The 25,326-nt window shown below is 33.6% G+C and overlaps 1 protein-coding gene across 1 annotated transcript; it reads right to left on the bottom strand.

Moving 5' to 3' along the window:
- Positions 1-729: 729 nt before the first annotated feature.
- On the bottom strand, positions 730-20,164 carry LOC129004185 (sodium-coupled monocarboxylate transporter 1-like). The gene is made up of 14 exons (XM_054432648.1): positions 20,054-20,164; positions 16,320-16,558; positions 14,694-14,853; positions 14,394-14,459; positions 13,936-13,987; positions 11,663-11,730; positions 10,138-10,292; positions 8,592-8,732; positions 7,920-8,028; positions 7,591-7,700; positions 6,628-6,814; positions 5,950-6,036; positions 5,377-5,525; positions 730-1,625 (listed from the first exon to the last, which is right to left on the bottom strand). The coding sequence occupies exons 2-14, from the start codon at positions 16,505-16,507 to the stop codon at positions 1,322-1,324; spliced, it is 1,776 nt and encodes a 591-aa protein (XP_054288623.1). The 5' UTR covers positions 16,508-16,558; positions 20,054-20,164; the 3' UTR covers positions 730-1,321.
- Positions 20,165-25,326: the final 5,162 nt, after the last annotated feature.

Here is a 25,326-nt window from a genome sequence, read left to right as displayed (position 1 = left end):
TAAATATTAACAAACTACAGATGTACAGACTAGGAAAGGTAAGAATATTGTTTCTTTTAAATGTATTTTCACAAGAACCCCTAGCTTTGATAGAGTAGGCCTAAATTGTTCTAATGATTCTTTTTTGCAATTTAAATTTTTTTTCCTTTTTTCGGAATTCTCTCAAAATATTATTCCATAATTAAGATAAGGATACACATATCCATAATCATAAGAGTGGAAATATCACCTGTTCTAGAATGAATGAGAGTTACAAAATATGCTATATATTTTTAGCTGTTTGATGACGTCTTTTAAGTGAGTTTTCCAGGTTAATTTATGATCCACTGTTATTTCAAAAAAATTGGTGCATCTAGCAAGGTTGCAAGATAGAGTAGTGTTTTTGTGCGAAGAATTGTTGTTAACGTATTTTTTTAAGTTAATTAAAAGAGGCTTGGATTGATTTAGTAAAGGTTATCTCTATTCGTTTGACAAATTCGTAACAATAACATCAATAAATAAAAATTCATATGCTATAAGGGAAAATTTCCAAGTATTCAATTCCAAATTAATATTTAATACTTACTTGTAAAAAGAAAGGTTGCAACCTCTACTCCATCTTTGCGTTCAATTGTATGCAGCGCAACTCTTAACCATTGTATTTTATTAACATTTTGAAACTTAAAAACAAACTATGCACTAGTTATCACATGTATTTAAAAAAACTTAGTCTTTCTCGTAGCAGACGTCAATACAAACAGCCAGGGTGCCAAATCACACATTCGCGCGTCTGACTATTATTTATATTATCATGTGGCATTAAAAGGCGGGAAATTAAATGTGGGAAATAAAGGAGGATAATTATGTAAACTTGTAAAGGGATTTCAATAAAAGTAATAATTTACAACAAAGGAAACTTAAAAACAATCTAATTACACTACGCATCATAATTATTAATCAAATCATATTAAAAAAACTGCCAGTGTTTGTATGTAGTCGCATGGTTGTCGCTCAGTTCTTGCCCACCCAGCACCTGCGCGTCTATGGATACTCTCCCGCATCACACTCGTGTGTGCGACCGGATTTCAAACCACAGTGCTTATGGACAGCGCGCAATCCAGTAGTTATATATCGATGGTGGAGGCAAGTAAAGGTAAAATATAATCGAGACAAAATAGCAATGTTATGTTTTGTGTTCTTTATTGTGTATCCATTAGCCTCTGGACCCTTAAATTTCTCAGGTAAGCTAGCTGAACTCTATTCCCTTTTCAACAAAAACTAATCAGACACTTAGCTTTCCTTTAAACTACCTATTACTTAAAAATAAATTATAGGTAGTATTTTACAAAGCCTCGTGAATATGTTCAGTTTTGTCTCGATTACTCAATTGAAATTCTTGGTTACACTGATCAGAGTGTTTTTCATGAGTAAGTCTAAAAACATACGGAGAGAAAAGATCAGGGTTGAGCGAGGTTATGTCAGGACTTGAAGTCAATAAAGAAACAATAAATCCCACAACAATACCAGTAAGTGAACCTAGCACAATGTAGTACCAATACGACAGTTTATAAATAACAGGTGTAGACATATCAGCAATAACTGGACTACCATATCCTGTATAGTTGAATAATAGAGACACATTTGAACTGGAACAATACAAATTGAACAGTGTTTGTATTAAAAAATACATAAATATACAAACTAGTGATGGTTAATGAAACGAATTACAAACATAAAATTGAATCTCAAAACTCAAATTTGTAAATCCTATTCACTTGCCAGGTTATGATAATGGAAAATTAATAGTGTCAAGATTACTCACACGATTTCTGTGTCATAACTTTAGACAGAATTTTGACAAAATTAACAAGCGTCCAATAATGCAATTATCAATTATAATCAGGTAATGGGAAAGGAAATTAAAAATTGTTATCTTCAAAACGTCACTAGCAAAGATAGGAATGTGCCAGAAGACTTTTGACTATCACTGATCAAAAAGATAGACCTAAATGACTTAAATTTTGTTAACAAAAATGCTAATGATAGAAAGATATTCCCCAGATATTGGCACTTTAGAATTAAATCTTTTTTACGTAATACTCCAGTTTTTGGAGTGATTTTAATACATAAGCTTAAAAATATGACACATACTGTAATACAAACTAAAATACCTACAACATTAGGAACTTTGTAATTTACAATTCAAAACATACTCATTCTTACTTGACTGAGACATTCGTAAGTGACTAGGCAAAAACCTCTGTACGTAAGGTGAAACAACATCAGGACTGATAGATGTGGCACTACAAGGTGACAGCAGTGATACCAACACACCCACTGTGATACCTGTCATGGCTCCCAACACGATGTAGTAGTTGTATGACAGTTGGTAGATGAGTGACAGGGAGGAATCAGCCATCACAGGAGTACCAACTGTTGTGTGGTTGAAAAGGAGAGATGAGTCTACACTGCAACAATAATCATGATACATGCAGTGATACCAACACGATTTAGTTGTTGTATGACAGTTGGTAGATGAGTGACAAAGAGGAATCAGCCATCACAGGAGTACCAACTGCTGTGTAGTTGAAAAGGAGAGATAAGTCTACACTGCAACAATAACAATCATGATACATGCAGTGATACCAACACGATGTAGTAGTTGTATAACAGTTGGTAGATGAGTGACAGGGAGGAATTAGCCATCACAGGAGTACCAACTGCTGTGTAATTGAAAAGGAGAGATGAGTCTACACTGCAACAATAATCATGATACATGCAGTGATACCAACAGGATGTAGTAGTTGTATAACAGTTGGTAGATGAGTGACAGGGAGGAATCAGCCATCACAGGAGTACCAACTGCTGTGTAATTGAAAAGGAGAGATGAGTCTACACTGCAACAATAATCATGATACATGCAGTGATACCAACACAATGTAGTAGTTGTATAACAGTTGGTAGATGAGTGACAGGGAGGAATCAGCCATCACAGGAGTACCAACTGCTGTGTAGTTGAAAAGGAGAGGTGAGTCTACACTGCAACAATAATCATGATACATGCAGTGATACCAACAGGATGTAGTAGTTGTATAACAGTTGGTAGATGAGTGACAGTGAGGAATCAGCCATCACAGGAGTACCAACTGCTGTGTAGTTGAAAAGGAGAGATGAGTCTACACTTCAACAATAATCATGATACATGCAGTGATACCAACACGATGCAGTTGTTGTATGACAGTTGGTAGATGAGTGACAAAAAGGAATCAGCCATCACAGGAGTACCAACTGTTGTGTAGTTGAAAAGGAGAGATGAGTCTACACTGCAACAATAATCATGATACATGCAGTGATACCAACAGGATGTAGTAGTTGTATAACAGTTGGTAGATAAGTGACAGAGAGGAATCAGCCATCACAGGAGTACCAACTGCTGTGTAGTTGAAAAGGAGAGATGAGTCTACACTTCAACAATAATCATGATACATGCAGTGATACCAACACGATGCAGTTGTTGTATGACAGTTGGTAGATGAGTGACAAAAAGGAATCAGCCATCACAGGAGTACCAACTGTTGTGTAGTTGAAAAGGAGAGATGAGTCTACACTGCAACAATAATCATGATACATGCAGTGATACCAACAGGATGTAGTAGTTGTATGACAGTTAGTAGATGAGTGACAGAGAGGAATCAGCCATCACAGGAGTACCGACTGCTTTGTAGTTGAAACAGGAGAGATGAGTCTACACTGCAACAATAATCATGATACATGCAGTGATACCAACAGGATGTAGTAGTTGTATGACAGTTAGTAGATGAGTGACAGAGAGGAATCAGCCATCACAGGAGTACCGACTGTTGTGTAGTTGAAAAGGAGAGATGAGTCTACACTGCAACAATAATCATGATACATGCAGTGATACCAACAGGATGTAGTAGTTGTATGACAGTTAGTAGATGAGTGACAGAGAGGAATCAGCCATCACAGGAGTACCGACTGCTGTGTAGTTGAAACAGGAGAGATGAGTCTACACTGCAACAATAATCATGATACATGCAGTGATACCAACAGGATGTAGTAGTTGTATGACAGTTAGTAGATGAGTGACAGAGAGGAATCAGCCATCACAGGAGTGGCAACTGTTGTATGGTTGAACAGGAGAGATGAGTCTACACTTCAAGAATAATCATGATACATGCAGTGATACCAACAGGATGTAGTAGTTGTATGACAGTTAGTAGATGAGTGACAGAGAGGAATCAGCCATCACAGGAGTGGCAACTGTTGTATGGTTGAACAGGAGAGATGAGTCTACACTTCAAGAATAATCATGATACATGCAGTGATACCAACAGGATGTAGTAGTTGTATGACAGTTAGTAGATGAGTGACAGAGAGGAATCAGCCATCACAGGAGTACCGACTGCTGTGTAGTTGAAACAGGAGAGATGAGTCTACACTGCAACAATAATCATGATACATGCAGTGATACCAACACGATGCAGTTGTTGTATGACAGTTGGTAGATGAGTGACAGAGAGGAATCAGCCATCACAGGAGTACCGACTGCTGTGTAGTTGAAACAGGAGAGATGAGTCTACACTGCAACAATAATCATGATACATGCAGTGATACCAACACAATGTAGTAGTTGTATGACAGTTAGTAGATGAGTGACAGAGAGGAATCAGCCATCACAGGAGTGGCAACTGTTGTATGGTTGAACAGGAGAGATGAGTCTACACTGCAACAATAATCATGATACATGCAGTGATACCAACAGGATGTAGTAGTTGTATGACAGTTAGTAGATGAGTGACAGAGAGGAATCAGCCATCACAGGAGTACCAACTGTTGTGTGGTTGAACAGGAGAGATAAGTCTACACTGCAACAACAACCATGATACATGCAGTGATACCAACACGATGCAGTTGTTGTATGACAGTTGGTAGATGAGTGACAGAGAGGAATCAGCCATCACAGGAGTACCGACTGTTGTGTAGTTGAAAAGGAGAGGTGAGTCTACACTGCAACAATAACCATGATACATGCAGTGATACCAACAGGATGTAGTAGTTGTATAACAGTTGGTAGATGAGTGACAGAGAGGAATCAGCCATCACAGGAGTACCAACTGTAGTATGGTTGAACAGGAGAGATGAGTCTACACTTCAACAATAATCATTATACATGCAGTGATACCAACAGGATGTAGTTGTTGTATGACAGTTGGTAGATGAGTGACAGAGAGGAATCAGCCATCACAGGAGTACCAACTGTTGTGTGGTTGAACAGGAGAGATGAGTCTACCCTGCAAAAACAACAACCAAGATACATGCAGTTGTTTGTATGACAGTTGGTAGACGAGTGAATTATATATTTGCAATACTTACTAGTAGTGGTCAATGACACTTCGTGGGCATTCATCAATACTTGTAATTTTGCCAGGGAACCTAAGTTTTCCCTGTAAAACTGCGTATTGAGCGTTGAAAACAATCCACCCAGTTAGTACAAGACTGGCTATTGTCCCACAAATTGCTCCCTGAAAAATAATTTCAAAATTGTCAGACATATGAAAGTATTCAACAGTTATGTTTAGAGGAGTAAATTAGGGTAGATTTCTGTGCCTGAGGCACTTTCAAATAATAGTTCTTTTTATATTTTTTCTCACTAAACTTGCGCTTGGAATTTTTTTTACATTACTTCAGGTAATGTAAAAACAGCCTACATAATAATATGTTAATGTAATAAGCCTAGATATTGCGGTACTATCACATCGATAAAATCAATTGGCAATTGCTGTGATTTGAACCCGGAAACTTGGTGATCAAAGTGTCACACTCTACCACTAGACCAGCTTGCTCCAGCTTTCAATACAAAAATTATGTTATAAATGGTTGTTCCAACTTTAATAGATTATTATTTTACAATAGTTTTTTATTGTCTTACCTTAATCATCAACTTACCTTATTGTTAACTCGTGGGATGAATATTCCAACTGTAAACAATGCCAAGAAAGATCCATACATGATACCCAGCAAGCTGTTTGCTACCTAGTTACAAAGAAAACATAAAATCAGATTAGCTTTGTTCTTATAAAGCCACTAAATATACTTAATTAGCATCATTAAATCATCCAACTGGATAACTGTAAACGGAGGAAGCTCTACAGTTAAGATAAAGTTCTTGCCTCAAGGACCTATCACTTATTTTGGATGGAAAAACCTACAGCTTAAAGTTGGCTTGAATCACTAAGTCCCATGCATTATCACTTGGCTTTAAGTCGTTGTTGATTGGCGGAAACAGAAACATGGCATCCCATACAAAAGTCCCACATTTTAACAAATACCTAGATGCTGTAATTTTGACTAATACAGGTCTGATGACAACAGTTTGAGTAATAGAATTTCAGAGTTGGTCTCTCTTCAACTTGTAAAATTTAATTGTGAAATTATTTCAATAATTTATATACGGTATTAGTTTCAACTTAACAAATTTTTCCAAAAGTATTGAAAATAACTCAAGTATCCATAATTTGAATTAACGTTGGTCAAGTTAGCAATGTTTGACTAAATAAAATATTCAAAATTAGATTAGAATATATATATATATATATATATATATATATATATATATAAACTCACCTGTAGCACTGTTCCAAGGCTCTCCACAACAGCCACTAGAGCCACCACCAAGGCCCCCAGTACCAATATGATGATCTTGATGATGGTAGATTGTTTTGACTCTGAATGTTCAACATTGGGAAAGAATACTTCCTTGATGTCTTTATACAGTGTTCCTCCCACGGTGTTCAGCCATGAGGACATTGTGCTGCAAACAAAATAAGGATGAACAAAAACTTACGATTTATAGATTACTATTTCCCATGTTTGCGCAATAAACATGTAAACATATAGGCCTAAAGAAACAGGCCTTCCAACACTTGTTGATACTTCCACACTTACTCTATGAAATTTAAAAGATAGTAAATATGTTAAAACAACATACCCTTACCCCCTGCAAGATATTTAAACATCCCCCCTTGTAGGTTTATCATCCTTATAAGCTGAAAATAATTATAAAGTTCAATGTTTCAGGCTATGTAGAGGGTGCTTAAAAATATATTAGACGATATTAAGTTAATATGACGCTGAGACACCAGTGTGTATTTATGGCAAAGATGAGTGAAGAATGAGCGTGAAATTAGTTAAAGGATAGCTTTGTTACTAAGATCAGCTGTTTCCTTTGTCAGGACCATTTAAGTAAAGCCCAACCATCAAGGTCATCTGGGTCCAGTTTCAAACTGTTGAAATCTCAGAATCAAACGAGCAACCTTATGATTACTAGGTGAGCAATAAAACCTCACAGCTATCGTGTTTTAGTTTGTTTCATATTACTTAAACTACTCAAACTAAACATAAAAATCTTATTAAAAACAAAAACTATGCCTTTACCGGCATTATATTCAAATAGTAAAAAAAATTGTAAACCATTATCAAAAATGAAAGAAACATTTTTGTGGATTTTTAGTACACTAAAGCGTAACCAAAATAGAGAGTGCAAACAGGCTTCGGATTTTATTATAAGATGAGAACATGTTGGAATACCTGAGAGCAGCGCTGAGCACGCCAGACATAAACAGTCCTGCCAACCCTGGGTAGTCTTTTCCCACTTCCATCACATACAACGGCATCATCTGCGTGTGGCTCTTGATCATCTGTTGATCAAATAGTAACTTTATATCCTGTTGTTTTTACATCGGCACTGAGCTGTTTTGAGCCGTAGCACAATCCTCACTTTGATGGGTGAAAACTTCAGATTGACTGGAAGCATCTGTATACATGTCACTGTATATCTGAATGGTTAATGACAAATACGGAATTCTTATTCTTTAAATAAATCATAAGAAATGTAATACATAAAGTAGTCCACATACCCCCGCTGCTACAGGATCACAGCCGTGATATCTGGCGTACAGGACCAGTCCCAGGCACATGGCGAGATTGTTGATAGCGTAGAACCCAATGCAGCTCACAAGCAGCACCCTGTGAGAAAAGTAATACGGATTTAATTGTACTTTATTGTACTAGCAGTACGTTTTATAAAAATTTCTTGTTAAACTGGTGTGGGAGATTTAGCTTTTGGGAAGTTAAATGTAGGAACAGAATACTTGGAATTGAGTTTTTGTAAGTCAAGAAGAGTTTTTGTGCTGATCAATAAGCTATATTTTTATAAACAAAGTAAAGCAAATGCCAACATTTGGTTATTTTTGTTGCCCCAGAGAAATTAACAATGTGTTTAGAACTACCTACAATTCCATCTCAAATCTTTAAACGTCCACAGTCAGCAGCTAGCTGGAGGGAATTTTAAGGAGGTGAATATGTTTATGTGTCAGTCCATGACCTTTGTGTTTTTTTAGTCCAGTCGGTGAAGCAGTTTTTATATTTTTCTATTTTACCAGGAACAAATAAACAAAATTTTAACAAGTTCTAATACACGCTGTATAGTATTTTGAATTGTGCTTATTCAAGTTGCTGATCTTGTTGCAAATTCCTCCAATTTTGAAACATTGAAAACTGTCAAAACGTGGATTGTTTTTTTTACTCACAGTCTAGCTTTCTTCAGTGATGGAACAGACAAGAATCTCTGCACTGAACCAGGGTTGGCTGCAATATTTGTTAGGAAAATAAACATGTTTCCCAGAATAACATTCCAGAAAGTATTGCGAGTAAATGGACTTGGATCCAAACTGCAACAAAAACATATAAATGAGAATTTATCATGACTATATTTTGTATATATACGACTCTCGCTAACTTAAAATCTATTGGACTACAAGTTTTCTTTCAGTGACAGTACTTGTTATTCAGTCTTAAGCTTGGATCGAGTTATAGAGAAAGTCCACTTTCTAAAATTCAACTATGATGGCTAACTTAATAACGGTTTAAATGCGAATTGTAATTTTGTAACAGCTGTAATTTCAAGTGAATCGTAACAGCTGTTCACTCAGTAATCAATCTTTATGGTGTAGAGTTAACAAAATTTATTTGATTGTAAATTAGTAGTTGTATTCGCCTAGTAATTGTCTTAAGCAAACATCGTACTCTTTGAAAATTAAAAGGGTATTGCTGTGACGACCCACTCCCAAAACAATTATTTTATGTGTATCTCCTTTGATATAGACACCCAGGATATGTTACAATGGAACTAGTTTATTAATAAATAGAATGATCCAGATGCCAGTCAATTGAATGCTCATAATCCTGAGCCCAGAAAACCGATGGTGATTTCCTTGAATAGCTGAACGTAAAATTATTTAGCTAGAATAAGGCAGTGGCTTCACACTTGTTTGTAGACTGCTGATCATCAGCAGTCTCGCTCAGGTCGGGTTGGTGCCTCAGCGCTACATAGAAGCAACTTGCGGTCAGTCAGTCAGCCCCAGTCGTACAATGTAGAAGTACGTGTGTTTGATTGCGGGGCAGCGCCCAGGTTGCCATGTTTCCTGTCCCCTAGTATCTAATTAATTAAATATTTGACAAGTTAAATTATGATCTAAAAATTAACAGATAATAACAGATAGTGGGTAGTTCATTTGTTATTTGTGTTAGCTGTATTTTGAAGTATGTATTAATATTAGATGTTCTGGACCGTGTTGTATTATTTTTAGCTCCCATTCGGCCAATAATTAGAGTATTAAGCCCGCAGTGGTCACATTGCAAGTTTTGAACCCTATAAAAATGTGCAACATCCACACATGTCCTCTTGTTCTTGGTTAAATTTGACTTTAGAGACATCACTAGATTTAGGCGTAAATCAATTTAAAGTTTGAGCTTCAGAGAAATAGAATAATATAATTTATCTTGTGCAGTTTCTACATTACTAAGCTTTTAACTATACCGTACATGCAAAGCCCATCTTTTAACTTTGACTCGTGGAAAAATTTGTATTTGGCTTGTTTTTGCTACAATAAACAATTTTTTTTTTAAAGATATTGATAATAATCTGAGGTTCCTATTGGTGACTGATTTAGCAAGAGTTTTTAATGCTCAGACTAACTCAAAATATTCAACAATCTATAATATCTATATTATATCTATCACTGTAAACAATCCAAACCATCACTAAACACTATGATATCACTATCCCATACTTACTTAAAAAACTCCAATCTACTGCCTTCTCTGGTAATTCTTAAGATTTCTTGTATACCTCCTACTCTGTTGCACCCCAGGACTAGAATGAATATCACAGCAAGAAACATGAATGTGTTTTGTAAAGCGTCTGTCCATAATACTGCTTTCAAACCACCCTGAAAAAAGGCAAAAATAGTAATTCATTCTTATGTGATCCATGAAAGCCATCAATATCCATCTTCAAATACTGATATAAATACTGCTCAAATAATGGCTCTTAAATGGCTCTTCCATCAAAACATCCAATAGTGATTCCATCCAATTGATGAATTCCATCCTATTGATGAATTCCATCCAATTGATGGATTTCCCAATTTACTAGAGTAAATGAAGATTGACTCAAAATTGGATTTAGCTTTGTGAAAAAGAGATCTTATATTTCACTACAGTAGGTTCAAATCTGTCACTACTGATATAACTAGACATTTCATCCCCATGTTAGAGTTTTTACCTAACCCGCCATTTAAACTTCCCTATCCAAAGCGTGATGTATACGACTTATTTACTTCTCGAGTGATGTAAAGTAAAAAAAAACTCACTCGGTGAGGTAATGAAACCCATTTAAATAACATTGAGTGCTTAACTTAAAAAATATACCTCTATGGAGCCAACAACGTTCAGCGCTAGAAATCAGCTGTGCGCTTGAATGTTATTGTTATGCTTTAAAGTATTTTCCTAACCTAGCTTTTGTTTGTAAAAGAACGTTACTGTTAGAAGATAAGTGAAATGGATAATGAAATATATTGTACGTAACCCCATGTATATTGTCGGGTCAGGTAAAATCTTTTACGTCACACGTTACGCAAGAGCGTGTTTACATCACTTAGGTGAATTATGCAACTCGCTTCCGCTCGTTGCACAACATTCACTTGCGTGATGTAAAAACGCTCTTACTACACTTGTAATGTAAATAGCTATTACTAGTTTTTGACTAAAAATAAACATGGTTGAACCGATCCAAAAATAAGTGTTTTTGTCAATTACTGATTTCTGCCAAATACATTTTACTTTAAACCAATTCAATCTTTTAGGACGACTTATTGTATGCTATAGCATCTTTATATCCATCCAACAATCTCAGTAGGCGTAATAGGATTTAGGTGAGAAAATAAAATTTTAGACTTAATTGCACTCTGTGTGTGGCTTATTCAATTATCTTTTTGAATTAAAAGTTGACAACAGCTGGTCCATATAAAAGGGATGTCTACTCAAGTAGTATCTAAAATGTAATGGCTAAATTAATGCCAGAACATATTGTACTGAATTTTTTTTACAACTTTATGACTCATCTTTGGCGAATTACAGAAAGAAACTGCAATATACAGTATAATATACATCTTAGCTAGGAAAGACAAATTGAAGAATTCCATGGTAAAAAAGTAAAAAAAGTATTAAAGTTTCTTTGTCAGTATTTATTTATCCATATGGATGAACAATGTATATGAGATTAGAGATTACCCTATGTTTAATCTACAATGGTACTCACAAAAGCAGTGTAAAATAGACAGGATATGCATATGATCGGTGTTATGACATGAACAGGTACATCTGTAACTGAAAATAAAACTGTGTATTACAGAAATGTTGATTTTACCCAACCCGCCATGTTAAACATCCCTAACCCAAGCGTGATGTATACAACTTCTTTACTTCAAGAGTGAAGTAAAGTTTAAAAAAACTCACTCGGTGAAGTAATGAAACCCATTAAAGTAACATCGAGTGCTCAACTTAAAAAAATATATCTCTATGGAGCCAACGACGTTCAACGCTAGAAATCAGCTGTGCGCTTGAATTTTATTTTTATGCTTATAGAATTTTCCTAACCTAGCTTGTAAAAGAACGTTACTGTTAGAAGATGAGTGAAATGGATAATGAAAAATAGTGTACGTGACCCTCTGTATATTGTCGGGTCAGGTAAAATCTTGTACGTTACACGTTACGCAAGAGCGTGTTTACATCACTTAGCTCACATTCATCACTCGATTCCGCTCGTTGCACAACATTCACCTACTACTCTTGTAATGTAAATAGCTATTATATTATTGTTGATGTAAAGATCACTAGATGTTTAGATAATACAAGTTTTGTTATTTTGTACAACAACAAAATTACATAAAATGTAAGTAAGTGTACCGGTAGTGTTGAAACTATAAATAAAAAAAATTAAAGGTAAATACAATTTTTAAATTACAGGCGATTTTTTAGCCGTCCTAGGTTGACTAAAAGACAGCATTCCAATTTTCTAATGGAACTACTGCTACAGTGTTTCTATAAGCTGTTTTAAATATAGGCCTACCAGTGGTGTAAACATTGTGTATTTGTATGTTTATTGACTTTAGTGTACTGTTTCTTGGTTAGAAAGGTAATGCAGTGTTGAAATGTACCGTGTTAGGGGAAGACTAAATGTGTGTATTTAATTTCAATTAAATACAGGGTGTCACAAAAAAGTGTGATGGGCTATACAGGACCTAATTCTACATGCAAAAATAAGTCAAAAATGAAGAATAACATTTTTTGGATTTCGGCTTAGTTTAGCCGTAATCCGCCATTTTGTTTTTTGGGGGAAATATTTATTATTTCAAAATCCCTTTGAGATATTTTTACGAAACTTGGCAAAATTGTTTACACTATAGTAAGTAACATTTATAAAAAAAATTATTATTTTAACTTTCCAAATTTAAAAATGGCGGCCGTTTGAATTTTTTAATGCCAAATTTCATGAAAACCGGTACCTAAATCAAAATTTTGTAAGACACAAAAGTTTTAGTATTTATTATGACAAATCCAACAAAACAAAAATGAATAAAATCGGTTCATAAATAAAGAAGCTGTGTTTATTTTAGTAATTTAGACTGAAAGTATTAATATTAAGATGTATTAAATGTAATGTAATAATTTATGTAACGTATTAGGTTATTTCAGTCTAAATTACTAAAATAAACATAACTTCTTTATTTATGAACCGATTTTATTCATTTTTGTTTTGTTGGATTTGTCATAATAAATACTAAAACTTTTGTGTCTTACAAAATTTTGATTTAGGTACCGGTTTTCATGAAATTTGGCATTAAAAAATTCAAACGGCCGCCATTTTTAAATTTGGAAAGTTAAAATAATAATTTTTTTTATAAATGTTACTTACTATAGTGTAAACAATTTTGCCAAGTTTCGTAAAAATATCTCAAAGGGATTTTGAAATAATAAATATTTCCCCCAAAAAACAAAATGGCGGATTACGGCTAAACTAAGCCGAAATCCAAAAAATGTTATTCTTCATTTTTGACTTATTTTTGCATGTAGAATTAGGTCCTGTATAGCCCATCACACTTTTTTGTGACACCCTGTATATAGATTTGAATACATAACTAAAAAGCAACAATTGCTGCTATGGTCTCCTAGTATGATTTATTTCAATATGCAAATATAATATATTTGTAAGAATTATGAACAATTAATTAATATAACAAGACATGTTAGTTTCATTTCAAACCAGTTGGTAAAAACCAAGTTTACTGTTTAATCTATGGCAATACTGTAGTGTTCTCACAACTACTGTATTGATAAATGCTTCTATGCGTTTTGTTAGATATTCAGTTTCCAAGTTCCTTCCGTATAAGCTAATATAGAGGTATCTGAATAGATAAAAAATGACACAAAACACACCATCCATCTTTCATTCATTTTGAGTAAAAAGTAAAATACAGTACACCTAATTGCGTTCTCACCTTAAAAATAATAATTTAAATTTCAGTTAATTACCTTGATTAAATGCAAGAGCAGGAACATACATTACAACTGGCAAATATAAAATCTGGAAACAAAAAATTATTAATTAAATTATACTTTGAACTACATTCAACATATCTAAAACAATAAATAAATAAAACTAGTATTAATGCAGGTTACTTTTTGTACTTAATATTTCTTTTTGATAAGTATTAGTGTATCATTAACTCGATATATCCATTCAGGTTGATCAAAGATGAAAAAAATCAAGCATTAAACAATATATACTGTCAGGTAACAGAGTCAACATTTGTAACAATGCAAACATAACTAATCCTTAATTACCCTACTTTGTTAATGACTGTTTGCTGTACCTAATTTTCCAACCCTAACCTATCTTGAGCACATCATAATATGTTGAATTTGTTTCCTTTCAAAATTATAATACTGTATAAACTTATTCAATACAAGTAGGCTAAATTTACTCTTACCAATGTAGTCGAATACATCAGTGAACCCATTATTCGAACAGTCCGACTAAATCTTAGCTCCAAATACTGTATCAAAATAACAAAGATATGAGTATTATAGCATTCGTTTAGGAAATTAATGACAATAGAAGACTGTTGATTACAAAAAACATTGAATTTTACATAGAAAATCATTCATAAGTACTGTATGTTTTCTTTATCAAAACGCTTATTAACTGTTCAAATCTTATTTTGGCACAATTTATAGGAAATATATTTTTATTACCAAGTATGTATAAATTTTACATGAGTAATTCTTACCTCAAAAACTGAGTTGAGTTGGAGCTTGTAATACACTGGCAAATAAAAGATTCCAGTCACAGAAAATACAATGATATTGGCGATGTTGCTTATCATGTATTGTGTTCCATATACGTATATTTCCACAGGAACTCCCATAAGAGTAATGCCTGAAATAAAGCTGAAAAATGAGAATAACTAAATATTTAGGATAGATACTTTGTGAGGTTAAATATTTTTTCTGAGTAAATTTTTGACATGAGGATAGTTTCTAAATGTCTCTATATAATCCAAGATATGTGTCAAAGACCGACACAGACAGATAAAATTAAAGTTAAGCTAAGCAAGTAATTGAATGCAAGGGAGGTAATGGTATGCCCCTGCAGGAAATTTTCTTAGAGGATAGACTCTTTAACTAAATACAGAACAAAACAAAAATCCCACCATCGGCCCAATATAAGTTTTTTTTGTTTATAGTTTATTATTACCATTGTTACTATATATTGTGCCATTTCTATCATTTCTACATCAATATACCATTAGTCATTGGGCAATCAATTAATAAAGCTATTGAACAAAATAGACAGTAGATAGTAAAAAGACCAGGTTTGAAACATTTCCTAAAAAAAAAAAAAAAAAAAACTATAAAATGCCAAGGCGTAGATACAGAAAATTGGAATTAAATAAATATGTCTTTTTGGTTTTCTAGTCCATACCTATTTGTTGAAATTCATGTTGTTATTGCAAAAAAGCACTGTTTGAATAATAGTGAAGTAGAGAGCTGCTGACTGAAGGACTTTTTACACTTACAGTATATATTTGAATGTAAAACCTTATGAGTTGCTGAAAACCCTTGCTAAGGTTATATAGACTTATGTATCAAAATGAAAATTTGCTCCCAGAGTGTAAAAAATAAACTAAAACTAGTGTACCTGTTGATCTAATTTGAGCAATTGCGAAGTATTACAGGCGTTATTTTAAAACTAATAACAGTCATCATTTTCGATGACTTTAAAATAGTCGACTCAAAGATTATGGTAATACTCACGATGTACATAACAGTTTGATATATTCAACATTTCTTGTAATATCTAAATAGCAATCATTTTTATCATTTTTCAAAAGCTGATCTTTTTTAGTGTTTCCTACAAATGTTTCCCACTTAGCCGCATTAGCTTGTCCATAATAATGATTATAAATTCTAAAAAAAAAACATTATTTCTATTTCTTCTACTTGGTGGTGTTCTATGACTTTCCTACGTTTCCATAGTTTGCAAATCGGCTCTTTCAATGATTGCTCAAGAAATGCAGTTACAGTACAAAATTCAGTTTTATTTTTAATATATCAAAATGTCCAGGCTCTCGCTTTTTTCCATTGTAATATTTACGCCAGCCCGAATTCAAATAGGTAGTAAATATTTCATGTCCACCAAGTCAGTAAATGCTTGTAGCACACGTTTCCTAAAATTGCAACTAAAATATTAACAGCAATTAGATTATCCAGCTGATCATAATGTAAACAAATATGTTCTTAAAACAAAAAAGCTTTATTGTTCAGAAAGTTTGATGTAGCATATTATTAATATAGATAGATAGATGGATCTGATAGATAAAAAACCACTAATTATAAAGTTTAATCATACAAACCTTGCGACAAGAGACATAGAAACGGGAAACACTCCCATTTTCTTTCCTCCCAGCATATACTCTGTGTATGTGTCTTGTTTTTTGAAGAATGTATAATAAATTCCGATCATAACTGAGAAAAGCAGCATCATAGCAACAGTGGAGTACTCGACCCAGTCAAACTTAAAATCCTTCCTTGTGGAATCCATTTTGGTGGTCAGTTTTTGTCTAACTTAGTCTCCAGATGCAGAATTCATCACCTAACATAAAAATACATTTTAAATACTTCCTTAAAGATTGCTATCCTTATGGATTATCTGAAAGCAAGGTATGGTTCTGTATCATAAAGTAGAGTTTGATGTTAAATATTTCTTATTTTCTTGCTATTTAAGGCAATCACTTTAGAATTTCGAGGCGCATATTTAATCAAACTTATTCATTAGTTGATTTGTTGTTGTAGATAATTACGTTTCATTTAATAAAGCCAATTTCCTTGACACTAGTGTCCAGTGTGGTCTCCGTACATGAACTAGAGACGAAAAACGAGCTTCAAAATTTACAATGGGATGAGAAGTCTACTTGTGCTGGTTAGTCTATGCCATAACTCAACTGCTTCTAGTTTAAATCCAACTGTAGCCTGATATTATTAAGCTATAATGTTGCCATAGTCTTAAATAAACTACATGACTGTTGGGTTACCATTGCATTAATCTCATCATTTGTAAAAGTTAATATCAGTCAGACAGAAGGCAGTTTTCAAGATTTATAGCTGTGATAGTGTACAGTTAAACACTTATTATTTGGGTCAAAGTTTGTAATTGAATTGTTTGATTTGTTTTGGACATAAGGAAACTAAAATGACAACACACATTAGTTTATTGATTATTTTAACAGTTTGGATTGTTTTGATTTGTCTGCAACGATAAATCCTTACAAGCAAATGGGAATGTGTAAACCAAAAGACACTGTCATGTCGGAATTGGTGTTGGATTAACATTGGTGTGAATCGCCATCAATTTCTTGAGGTTGCACTGACAGGTCGGTGCTTGTATACAGTGGCTCAGAAAAATCGTTGCATCCTATAGGCCTCAGTTTTGTTGTATTCGCTTCGTACAGTGTAGTTTGAATGTTATTTTAATTTTGTGTAGTGCGCTGTTTTTAGTGTTGTTTATCAGTGAGCAATTGGTTTTCACACTAAATTAAAATATTAGAACTCCTTCAAGCCTCTTGCGAGTTTCCGACTCTCCTGCAGACAGGTCTATACTCTTGTACAGAAATTAAACTCATTAAGAACATTGTACAAGAAGGATCTTGGCAATGTTCCCCAAATCCGGTGCTGGTGCTGATTAAGTTTAAATGCCTGTATTGTGGTGGAACTTCAAACTTCTCCACTTTGAATGATGTTGATCCAGCAATGAATTCTAGAAGCCCAACTGATGTATCTGACAGTAATACACTAAATTACATAAATTACTAAATTACATGTAAGAGGTTGTTGTAAAAAGAAGAACAAGTAAACAGCACAGTGCGATATCTGGAAAAACTAAGCGTTTTGTCCTTGAGAATAGTTGTATGTTTCATCATAGTGTGTAAACACGCATTTAATATTGTTTGTGTTCAATACAATCAATTTTACAAAACAATCATAAGCGTAAAGAAATATGTATTTGCTGAGGTTACAAAGTAGTGATTTAAAAAATGATACATGACAAACATTAATAAGTAATTAAAATTTTGAAAATAAATCCAACAAACAACACACTTTAATGGTAACAAGCAAATAAATCTCTTGATAGTAAAAACTAATAACAATAATAACTAACAGATACAAGTTGTAAGATCTGGTGACTAGTGAGGGAATTTAATAAACTTGTCTTTAGCCCTTTTGTTATGTAATCAACCAAAAGAGTAAAAAGATTTTTAACTAAATTAATATTAAATACACATAATTAATAAAGGATTGTATTGCATAGATTTAGCAATGTATGTAAATAAAATCATCTAAATAAGAAACATAATGTACTTGTTAGTGTTTTTGTTTCTATTACTCTATTCATATATGTATCTACAGCTTGAATAAAGATTATTTTATTTGAATTGATTATTTGATACAACCCCACCAGTTTAAAATCTTTTTAAATTTCAATTTCTAGACTTTAAACAAAACCTGTTATACAACAATATAATATGTTGGCAAAATCTCATGGGGTGAACAAGCACATATTAAAACATTATCAAATAATCAAAATAAGAAGGTTACAATACCTGCAGACTACCTATAGTGGTACTTGATCACCCAACAGGATAACACGTTTCGGTATTATACCATCTTCATATTCTTATATACAAAACTTGAATTTTTTGATATATTATGTCACGACACGGTTTTTAAACACAGTCACAAAACATTAAACCACGAATGAGAATGAACTTTACATCAGACCTACGAATTGAAAGCTAGAGACAAAAAAGGAGCAATCACGACTGGAGGTTATCTTGTCCTATTAGCTGCACTTTGATCCCTCGGCTTCCTTTATCATTCCTTTCTGTCTCTGTCTAATCCTATTAATGTTTCAAATAATATGTTGGACCGTAACAAGCTTTTATCATTTATCGTTTACATTATCACTTAAAATAGTGTGGTTTAATGGTCAGTGACTTTGTTTAAAAATCGTGAAGTGACATTGTGTCAAAAAATTCAAGTTTTGGATATAAGGATCTGAAGATGGTAATGTAGAGTACCGAAACGTGTAATCCTGTTGGATAATCGAGGACCACTATAGACAGTCTGCGGGTATTGCCACCTTTTCATTTTGATTTGCATAAAGTGGCATAGAAAACAACTACAACATGAAATTATCAAATAGTTTTAAAACTAAAATTAATATTATAAGTATAAACAATAACTAACTGTTCAGTTCCTTTATATACAAAAATAAAGCAGATCAAATAAATATTTTAATTTGACATATTTATACACGATTATGTTTTTGGAATAAAGGTTTCAAACCATTAACAGAGACAAAAACTTAACATTTTTCTCTTTCAATTGTTGAAAGCAATTAAACAATCTAAAAATTGTTTTCAAGATCCAACAACTTGTTTACAGTTTTAATGGTTGCCAAACACCTAAAATGTGACCCAACTCAAATAATAACTTTTTGTGATTCCCTCACTATTCTGCACAGAACTCACTTAAAACCATTAGCTAAAAAGTACAAGAAAGCTAACTAAAATACAAACATGTCAACATTGATTAATGGATCAAACACCATCCTACGCAAAAAAAGAAGACTAAAACAGTTCTACAATTTTTAATTTTGATCAACGACATTTTTCTTTGAGGGAGAGGAAGTAAAAATGCTTTACTGAACACAGGTGGTCAGCCTGTAGTGTGAGACTCCTGAATTTATCAGACTACTCAAAAAAAAAACCCCTCTATTCTGTGTACACAGACCTGGGATGTTTGTCACATTACTTTAGTGATCTACGACACTGAAACTAACAAAACTGGGAACACAGCAACAAACTGGCAATACTACAGAGATCCAGCATCTCCAACCCAACAACAAAAACAACAACACAACTCAATGAACATGGGAAGGTCCTATCCACAACCATCCAATATCCGAAATGCCAACCACCCCCAGTAAATGAAACTAAACGACCCTCCTATTTTTTTGGGAGCGCATCAATGCCGAGACCAACTTTATTGCCCTAGAGGACAAATTTGCTCAGTAAACTAGACTACTTACCCGCCAAATATTTCCGCTATATTATAGAATGGTCAAGAAGGAAGCACAATGTTGCATTTTAATTTAACTCTGTGACAGCAAAAAGTAGATACTGCATACCGTGTGATTCTATTCTAGGCTTTGCTTCCCCAAGCATTGCCAATGCCAATCACCTGTCCTGTACATCGCTAGCCACACTTCATTTTGTTTTCTTTGATTTAGTTGTGAATATTGTTTTAGCAAATTGTATCAAATGTTTATTTTAATTGTCATTTTCAATTACTTTACTGTGAGATGTCTTCAACTAAATAAACATATAAACAAACAGTGGGTTATTTTGTTTGTTTGATAATAATTAACCGTATTTAAATAGATGTAATATTTTAAAGTTTGATAATAAGTTAAGAGTCCTTGGAACTTAGACGTTTTAACTCATAAAACAATTTAAAAACTACAAAGAACAATTTGTAATCCCACAGTGCATTATACAGGGTGTCACAAAAAAGTGTGATGGGCTATACAGGACCTAATTCTACATGCAAAAATAAGTAAAAAATGAAGAATAAATTTTTTTGGATTTCGGCTTAGTTTAGCCGTAATCCGCCATTTTGTTTTTTGGGGAAAATATTTATTATTTCAAAATCCCTTTGAGATATCCTTGTAGTAAGTAACATTTATAAAAAAAAATTATTATTTTAACTTTCCAAATTTCAAAATGGCGGCCGTTTGAATTTTTTAATGCCAAATTTCATGAAAACCGGTACCTAAATCAAAACTTTGTAAGACACAAAAGTTTTAGTATTTATTATGACAAATCCAACAAAACAAAAATGAATAAAATCGGTTCATAAATAAAGAAGCTGTGTTTATTTTAGTAATTTAGACTGAAATTACTTAATACGTTACATAAACTATTACATTACATTTAATACATTTTAATATTAATAATCTCACAGGGTCGTAGATATTTAAATTGTTATTACTTTGGTGTTTGAAAAAATATTTTTAGATGATAAATATCCAAGATGGCCACAAAGCCTAACATACTACCCTTTCAATTTTTTTCCTCAAGATCAGCTGAAGTTATTTAAGAAATGTTTCCACCCAGGATATGTAAAGTATCAATTTATGTTTACCATTTTATTTATTGTTTCACAAACTTCAAACATGTTTTAACAAAATAAAATGCAATTTAGAAACTATTGCTTGTGATCAGGCTGTACTACAAAATAAAAATCGCACATAGTAAAATTTATCTTAAAATAAGAGTTTGTTATTAATTAATTTACATAAACCCACTCAAGTAGTCCGCCATGAAATGCCAAACACATCAAAACGAAACTTACATTTGGATAGGTCTTCACTCTGTACATCAGCAAGTACATGGTTAGAATGTGGTGTTAAGATCTATTTATACCGAATAGCAAACTATGATTTCAGTAGTTTATTCTAGGGAAAGGTTTATGAACCGTACTTGAGTGTTTAACGTCATATACTGAAACATGATTTCTTTGTAAATATGTAGATTACAGCAACACCATCGTAAGGCATGTACCAGTAGTAAAAACTGTCGTTTTGGTTTTACAAACAGGTAAATAACGATGGCAGTAACAATAACAATCAGCATTCCTATATTCTTTTCCCTTTTTGTTTTGAATTTTACAGGGTGAGATTTTATCATCAGTTAAACACAAATACAATATGGAGGACAATGCAATAACACATTTGATGAGGAGCTGGGATTCCAAGTGGTTTTTAAGTGTAAAAATTATTGTCAAATTCTAACTTTACTTTATGTACTTTTTCGCTAAATATAATCTAAACATCTCGAGATGTCAATCAATCAAAACGTTTTTATTGTAACATCTCGCAATGGCACATCACTATCAGATATGTAATTAATTGGAACGTAGTGTATTTACTGTTTATAGTGAGGGTAACTAACAGTCTGTGCCATTTATTTGTAAAGAAAAAATTAAAAAACTCTACTCTCATATATTTAAATATTGTATTTAAATATATTTACTCCTTGCAATGCTCTCAAAGTGAATTCTTTACAAATCTTGGTTGCCCCTAGGTTGGAAGAACTTGGAAAATAAAAATACAAAACAGAGCTTGGCAGTGGAAGCTTGATGTTAAATAAATAATTGTGTGGTCCCTGTAAAATAAGAACACTTCCCAAAGGTCCTTAGGGGACGTTCTTGGTACTGTTTGAAGTTCTTCCAGACTGCGTTACCTTTTGTAATAATATTTACCAATCTTAATTCTACACTGAATTTACTTGCTCACTACCACACTGATATTTAGTGTTGCACTTAAAAGGTGAATCTTTTGTAGTGGCCTATTGTTTTACTGGATTACCTTTATTTCAATGTTTGAATAATATTAATAACGATGAATTACCAAGGCTATAGAGAACTAGAAAATGAGTAACAATTTGATTTATTGGACAGAATTAATGACAATGAATATAAATGATTTCAATTTACAGAGTTGCTGGTTGTGGTTTATTTACTTAAAATGACCTTGAGTGACACAATCAGTTGTGAATCGTTTGATTGAAAATGTTGAACAGATTTATCAAAAGGGAAGATACGGTGCGGTTTCACACTGATATCGAAACCGTCAACGGAAGAGTGATATTTAATTTATTGTTTGAGATGACCAGTACCAAGCAAATCCTTTTCGTTGGCCAACGATCAAAACGAAGGTCGTCTCGCAGTACCACTGATTAAACAGTACTGTGTTCAATCGTAGCAGTTTTATCAGAATGTTGCATAATTATTTTATAGCTAATTTGGTACTTTGGCGGTTCATCTATGTTCAAACTGACACAACTTCCGACAACACTTCCGCATCTAGCCGAACCAGCTACCTGCTCCCTCCTTTGATATTAATTTATCTCCCCCAAATTAAATACTGACCGTGACACTCTTTAAATGAATTGTACCTCAATATTCAACAATGAAATTTGATAATGACTGTGTAAAAATTCCAACAATATAAAAATCTTTCAAAGTAACTCTGAATTACCCTACAAAAACATTTTCATTTATTTATTCTTAATACTATTGGATCATCACAGCTTATAATATACTACAGATTATTACACTATAAATGGATATAAAAATCAGTGAATTGGATTCGAACCTGGAAACATGTGATTATTTGACATGAACTAACAGAATATAACAGGAAAATTTACAATGTGCGACTCACTGAATTCTAAGATATAATAATAAATAACACAATTACTTACAAATTCGGACGTCCACAACAATCACAAACACAATTTGAAGGATAGGGATGAGGAATTGTAACTAGCCGGTAGATATTTTCAATCAATATTTCAATATTTTATTATTTGCAAATTTTACAGTTTTACAGAGTGTCAATTCACGTCACAATCTTTCATCAGAGTGATAGCACTAATATTTGAGAGGTCTGGTAACAAGGAAGCAGATTGGCATTACTACCATGGCAGGTTGGCATTGATAAGGGTATCAGTTGTTATCTCTAAGGCAATTATCCTATTGATTTGCATTGATATTTCTGTGTTTGTTTACTTGTTTATTTATTTGTGTTATATTGATGATTCAGAAACAATGAATCATCATGAGTCATATTATGTAACCACTGTGAGCGACATGAAGGATGACGAACAGAGCTCACGTTCCAGCTGTGGTGGGGCGAGAGTAGAACCTACCCGTACAGACAGGCAGACAGCGGGCCGTTCACAACAATGTCCCCCGCCCCCGCCCACTCCATCGGCAACAGCTGACACTCGACTGCACCACGGTCAATGAACTGACTGTTGACATCTACTCGACGCTGAATGCTGGGATTCCCAAAGTGTGAATTACGTGCGCGTATTCACCATTCAAATTGTTGATGGGTTGATGCAGTCTGGTTTATGATGCAAGGTGTCAGTTGACAACAATTTTTATTTCTCAAATACCGACCTCAAAGCAAAATGTTTATTATTGTTAAAGTTTCAGATTTTCTATTTTTTGTTATTCAAATTTCAAATGTTTATGTGTAAAATTGTTTCGTGTTAAATGTATTAAATGTAAATCAATGGAAAAATGAACAAAAAAATGTGTCGTATGAATGAAGCGTCTGTTGCCACGTCAAGCGTCGTCGCGCCGGGTCGAAATTGTCCCGGAATGGAAAAGGCATTCGTGCGGACCTGAAGGTCGCTCGGGCCAATTTTTTGGCAGGGGAGATTTCTGTGCCGATTTTGAAATCAAAAGATTTAAAATCCGCGACAGGCAATGGACAAGTCAGTCCAACATGACGTAACGCGGAAGGATACGAACTGGAAGACCGTTGGGAGCCGTGCCGTGTGCAAACGTCTCGTCGTCACTCGTGGCTCAGTAATCGCGTAGTCAACATGTGAAGTCGCGTTTTGTCGCTGGTGTAGGACGAATTTATTAATATCTTCATTCGTAGCTCGGAAATTCGCGTTCGGGCGAAAATTGTACGTGCATCAAATGATCGCAATTGTCAAAATTTCGCCGAATTGCATTTGGGGGTGTGTTTTATTAGTATTAAGTCGAGACAGTTGAGATGCCGGATTGATTGTTCGCGTTCGTGATGAAAATTCGTACATGCATCATATCGATAGCAAATGTCAGTTTCTAGCGAATCGCGGGTCGTCGTGACGGTATTTTCAATTGAATCATTAAACGCCAGCTCGAAAAAACAAGAATTAATAAGTCCTACACCAGAAAAAACCGTGTCGTGAAATTTCGCTCGGTCAGACAAAATCACAAATCACCACGAGTCAGTTTTTAAATGTTCCGTCCGTGTGAGAATGTATGTGAATGTGTCGACATGTGTACGTAAGTAAATGTTTTGTGTTATTTGTGTTTTAGTATTAAAATAGTCTTGCCAATCTGCCATTTTTCCACATGTACAAGTCATTTTTACCATTCAGAAATCATCTCATAGTTGGTCTGAAAATATCATGTTTCACTTGGTCTGCTTAGAGCACATGGTCGGAAAATTCAGAAAAGTGTTTTTATTAAATTTGTCATGTTACACAAAGAGCTAAGGTTGCATTAGATATTCTATTCAATGAAAATTATTTATTAAATCAAATCAAATTGAAATAGCCTATTAATTTTAAGAGCAATAATGATTATCTGTGATATATTATTATTTTGGTGTTTTTATGTAAAGGGTCAAATTCTATCGTCAGTATTACTATTCTTAACATTTTGTATTTTCTTGTATTGTAATATTTTTGATCAGAGTATCGCATTTTTATTAGTGGGAGTTTGATTGTGTAA

This window comes from Macrosteles quadrilineatus, unplaced genomic scaffold (assembly GCF_028750875.1).
Source record: "Macrosteles quadrilineatus isolate MER2022 unplaced genomic scaffold, UCM_ALF_1.0 Scaffold_9__3_contigs__length_116548681, whole genome shotgun sequence".
In the NCBI taxonomy this organism is placed as follows: Eukaryota; Metazoa; Arthropoda; class Insecta; order Hemiptera; family Cicadellidae; genus Macrosteles; species Macrosteles quadrilineatus.
The sequence above is the reverse complement of the archived record's forward strand: the minus strand, read 5'-3'. Positions and strand labels throughout refer to the sequence as shown.

What these genes read in the sequence shown, in the direction of transcription:
- LOC129004185 (XM_054432648.1), bottom strand. Translation starts at nt 16,507, where the DNA reads ATGGATTCCACAAGGAAGGATTTTAAGTTTGACTGGGTCGAGTACTCC. An exon ending in AACTCAACTCAGTTTTTGAG is followed by an intron (nt 14,460 to 14,693) that starts GTAAGAATTACT and finishes ATTTTGATACAG; the next exon opens with TATTTGGAGCTAAGATTTAG. An exon ending in GTGATCCTGTAGCAGCGGGG is followed by an intron (nt 7,701 to 7,919) that starts GTATGTGGACTA and finishes TTTGATCAACAG; the next exon opens with ATGATCAAGAGCCACACGCA.